This window comes from Zea mays, chromosome 1, assembly GCF_902167145.1.
Source record: "Zea mays cultivar B73 chromosome 1, Zm-B73-REFERENCE-NAM-5.0, whole genome shotgun sequence".
Taxonomy (NCBI): domain Eukaryota; kingdom Viridiplantae; phylum Streptophyta; class Magnoliopsida; order Poales; family Poaceae; genus Zea; species Zea mays.
Genome location: NC_050096.1, coordinates 234269021 through 234274262, shown reverse-complemented (window position 1 = coordinate 234274262; position 5242 = coordinate 234269021). Strand labels below are relative to the sequence as shown.

General features: G+C 41.7%; 1 protein-coding gene across 1 annotated transcript; it reads right to left on the bottom strand.

The window, feature by feature from the left end:
• Positions 1-524: 524 nt before the first annotated feature.
• Positions 525-1404, bottom strand: LOC103643419 (kiwellin-1-like). Its single transcript, XM_008666595.2, has one exon. The coding sequence runs from the start codon at positions 1346-1348 to the stop codon at positions 767-769; it is 582 nt and encodes a 193-aa protein (XP_008664817.1). The 5' UTR covers positions 1349-1404; the 3' UTR covers positions 525-766.
• Positions 1405-5242: the final 3838 nt, after the last annotated feature.

The following is a 5242-nucleotide window of genomic DNA, read 5'->3' as shown; positions in this document are numbered from 1 at the left end:
ACAACGACTCGTAAACAAAAATGATCAGCACATATGGTCTAAATCATTTTTTATATTGTTTTATATTTGTCTGGAAATACGAATTCAAGGGGACGCGAATGACTCGTAAACAAAAACGATCAGCTAGCACATATGGTCTAAATCATTTTCTATATTGTTTTATATTTATCTGGAAATACGAATTCAAGGGGACGCGAATGTTTGGTTGGCTGGGTTTGGCTTGGACCTGGCTCGGCTCGACAGAAACCAAATCCTAATTCGTTCCCCCACGTCCTGGCTCGCGAGGAACGCGATCTATGCGCAGTACTTGTCGCTGCCTCTCGATTCTCGAAGGAGAGAGGCTACAAAACATGAAAAGAAAACAATACACTTAAGGGCTTATTCGGTTATACTAATTCAGAGGCGGATTGGAGGAGTTTAAATCTTCGTCTAGTCAATTTTGACTAGGAGAGGATTTAATCTCCTCTAATCCCCTATAGATTGGTGTAACCGAACATGCCCTAAATGTTCCAAGTTTTCGGGAAACAACACTTTGCATTATTTGAAAGAAGACATTACACTTGCACACTTGACATTTCCTAACAGATCGATCGACAAAAGCGACGCATACATATATGTGTATGGGTACGTAATAAGCTTTCCTAGACATAGAACGTCGTACGCAGATGTATACGCAATGCGTACGGAGCACTAGCGATGACGATGACGACGACAGCGACAATTGTGTTACTACGCAGAGACAGAGCAGGCGATTAGAGCGTCGCCCTCACGCGTCAGACCAGGTGATGGGCACCTCCCCATCGTCGGTGTTGAGGCCGAGCGCCTTCCACACGGCGGGGGACCCGTCGACGATGTTGCTGGCGCAGGGGGGCTCGAAGTTGTGCTCGGTGTCGCAGCCGTGGAGGGAGTCACACTCGTCCACGACCATGGCCTTCACGGACCTGCCGTTGCTGGCCCTGATCACGATGCTCTTCCGGCACCGCTTGCTCCTGCTGAACCACCCCGTGGACAGCGCCACCACCCTGACGTCGTCGTCGAAGAACGTGCCGGTGCAGCTGGACGCGCCGCCGCCGTCGCCGTGGTCCGCGAAGCTGTTAAGCGTCAGCGTGGCCCGGGTGCGCGCCGTCACGGGCGGCGAGCACGCGAACGTCGTGTACCGCTTCCCGTCCTCGCAGCACTCGGAGCCGTTCTCCGTGTTGCAGCTGCCGGACTTGCCCCGGATGGAGCCGTTGGACTGGCAGGACTGGAGCAGCGCGCGGTGGGGGAAGGTGGCGAGAGCTAGGGGGAGAAGGATGGCCGCGAGCGACACGGACAAGGAGATACGGGCCATCGTCGTTGTGCTAGCCATGCACGCTGTTTGAGCAGAACGTAGTGAGAGACTGAGAGTGGAGAGGCTATGCTAGTTCTGTGCTGTGAGTCTGTGCTGTAGGCAGGCGTTGCGCTTATATATATAGCCAGCCGTTGCAAACGGAATTGGCTTGGGGTTTTAGTGGATGGTCAGTGAAGTGAACCGTCCAGTTGGGAACATCTGCTGTCGTCTCCCCGTCTGGTTAAATTAAACTTGATGTCGTTGGTTAGAATCATTCTACCTCATGTCGAATAAAGATGTGATGTGATCACGTCCAAAATCATCAACGTTACTTCAGTGGCCCCTCCACTCGGAATGACAGAACATTTTCGTGTCTAAACTACCAACAGTTTGGTTAAGTCAGTAGCCATTTCTAAAAAAAAACCACAAGAGGTTAGCAAGATAATCGATTTTGAAAAAAGATGTGAAAAATAGGAAATAACTTTCAGGGTCCAGCCATGCGACCTCCTAATCCCATGGCCAGGCACATACGATTTTTCCTACAAAAATGCATATTTTTTTCCTAAGAAAATGCACACTTTATGTAACTGTTTTCTAAGTATCCAAACCCACAAACTCTCTCTTCGTGTTATGAGAGCCTTTCTTGGTTTCTTACCATGTCACACATAGCTATTATTGTCGATAAACATGAGGACAATTCCTTTTGAATCATTAGCAAAGACTATTATGAGTGACGATTTTCTTAGGTCTCTTGCGTGTAGAGATCATTCTCGAAAATCATCTTTTTTAAAAATAGGACTAGCAACTTCTAATCAATATCTGGGCACCTAATAGCTGTTAAATAAAAAAAATCGACTATAAAGTGTAGACCTCACCAACTTCTATAATTTTGCTATAAAATTTAGCTTCGTCCGATTTTATGTGAAAAAACTATAAACTTTATAGATGTGTTCTCTAGAAATTAATTTGTAGTGATAGCCGCTTACGGCAGCCACCTCTAACAGTGAATTTCTAATCACGGTTGGTTTAAGACAACCAATTTTAGAAAGAGACATATCTGCAAGCGATTTCTTATGCATCCTAGTACATGGGGATGCTAGGATGGCTCTTCTCCTGCCTCTGCAATAAGTGTGTTCTGACTTTATCTCTTAATAAGAAAATAAACCTAGATGATAATTTCCATTGTCTAAAAAATAATAAGAATAGTGTGCATACACTGTCCAAATGACTCGGAATGTACAAAACTCGACATATTTTACTAATGATTTCTGTCATTAGAAATCTAGCCAAGTCCAGAATTTTGATTATTAGGGTCTGTTTGTTTGGAGCTCCTTGTAAGGAAAATGATGCAACACCCACTTGATTATAGAGTTTTGGTGTTCGATGATCAACATACTTATTTGGGCTAACATTATTTGCTAGTATTTCTAATTATAGTTCAAAAAATGTAGCATGGACTTGAACAAAGAAAAAGTAACGATCTAGATGATCAACACCACAAGTAATATATTAGAAGACTTATTAAAAACCTACAAAGATCATGCAAGAGTTTAATACATAAAATGGAAGAATGTCAGACGAAGAATTATAGAAAACAAGCTACTTAGAAGCACCGGATAAAACACGGGATAGGAGTTGCATTATACTAAAGCAAGAGACATATAAATAGAATACAACAGACACACAAGTGTGCACTGGACGTAAGACCAGATGGGGCACATGATATGGAACTTAGAGTGTTCTGCAGCGTGTTTGGGGAGATGTATAAGACATCGATTGTGTCCAGTATGCCACCTCATACCCCATCAGGCAGAATACTAACAAAGGTTGCACAACAACCTAAGAAGGGCTATAACGCATCTGTTATAACCTATGTAGCGCCGATCAAAGCATCAGATGTCCTTATTAAAACAGTTAACAATGGCTAGTTCCAACATCTAGCTGACGTGGGCACACGGTGCTTGCACCGGAGTATCCAGTGAGCACACAAAAAATTAGCATGACTTCTAGCGGCTAGTTTTTGACTTAGGGGCTATATATGCCACACCAATAGATCATTTGAGAGATGTCGGAACTTAGAAACATTGCTAGATTTGAGACGCTATTCCTATAGCTCTAGATGTCCTAGTGCTCAAAGATCACTCGATGATTAGTGTAGGGTTTTGCAAAGTTCTTAGGTTCGTTAGTCCGCTTCATTAATGCTTGCTCTAAGATTTCCCTAGTGATTAGAAGTAAGGTTAGACACCCTCAATCCCTTGGTGCTTGCATGTACCATTGCATTTGTGCCGAATGGGGCTTGTAAGTCTTGCGAGATCATACAAACTATATATTTGGTGTGGCTACCACCGTGTACTAGTGGGGAACGAGGCTCGTGGTGTTTTAGCCAGAAACTCGATAGTGGAGACGACGAGCATCTAGAAGAGGCTAAAACTCGAGCACCACTTGTGCATACAGAAGGCCTGAGATTATCCATGAAGTTACCTCACAAGTAGCTTGACCCTCGTATGGGTGTTTCCTTGCGTGGGGCTCCAATGAGGATTATGGGAAAGCTTGTGCGCATTTCAATACCTTGGTAAAAGTAACATTGAGTCAATAGAAATTTGTATCTCTATCACATTTATATTGTGTTACCTTGATTATGTGGTTTACCTTCCTAGCTTAGTTATATACTACTGGATAGATTTGAAACCTAGTTTCCATAAACTTTACGTTAAAGAAAATAACACTTAGTAAAAACCATAGTTGCACATAAGCTAGCTTGGTTCAATGCATAGGTTTTGATTAGGAAAAGATAGAGGCCATAAATTAGATAGAAAGTATATTGCCTAATTCATCCCCCCTAGTGTCACCATTCCCTACACTCTTGGAAGTTTTTGATATTTTAACAAGATAAAAAGCTTCTATAAGCCAAAAGATAGAAGCTCACTTTATTTTTACTTATGGGGTTATTTTACTTTTGGAAATTCTAAATACTAATAGTATAAAGTGATCAAAATGTTAAACAATTACGCCTATGTAGGTATTGGGTGGTTCTGAATTTTTTTGTTTTCACTCAAATTTGTGTATGTTATCTTTGTATCTTTGGTCCATTTGGACACTTATTATCGTACAAGGTGTCAAGCCTTTTGCATGCCCAAGGAAGTGCCATACGTACCAAAACTTAATGTCGATAAAAATTTAATGCCAATTTACACTTGTGGTGAAGGAGTTGTCCTTGATCCATCAGGATTCAGTGTCCATGTATTTATATGTTGCTAGTTTTGTCGTTGTCCATCCCATTTGTTTATTTTTTAAATTTTATAAATGGCCAACCTATATCATCTCTTCCTGAAACTCTACTACTTTTCAACGTCGTTGTCTTTTTATCATTCAAGGTATATGTTGACACACACAAAAATCAGGCATGGATATTGACATTTACCATCAATCAAAAAGCAAAAAAAAACATGGCGCAAATCAGTTAAATCTAATCAGGTCGATCAACAGATCAAGTTAGGTCATATTCCTGGAGTCAGCTAGGCCACCCCTAGAAACCAGTCAAGCTGACATGCTATTGTCAAACCAATTATAATGCCTAGCCACCATGAAACATGTCCTAGCAGACTTTTCTTAAGATCTAAACCAATTTGTTTTTGAATTGGTTTTTAATGTGGGAAACTTGGAGAATGTGTTTTGGATCATAAGCAATTGATGTGTCCAATATCCAATCGATCAAAAATACATTTACTACCATTTATTCTTTTTCTATTCTATCTTGCTATTTATCACATCTCCCAATGAGATTTAGCTCTGTTCTAGGTAGCCTTACAGGCGTTCAAGTGTCTATCAGCAAAGAATATGATAACATCGGCTAGATCAGTCTCTAGATCGATTTTATCGGCCCACTATGTTTAAGGTTTTGTGTTGCCTGCGGGCATGCTAGCCCTTGCTGGT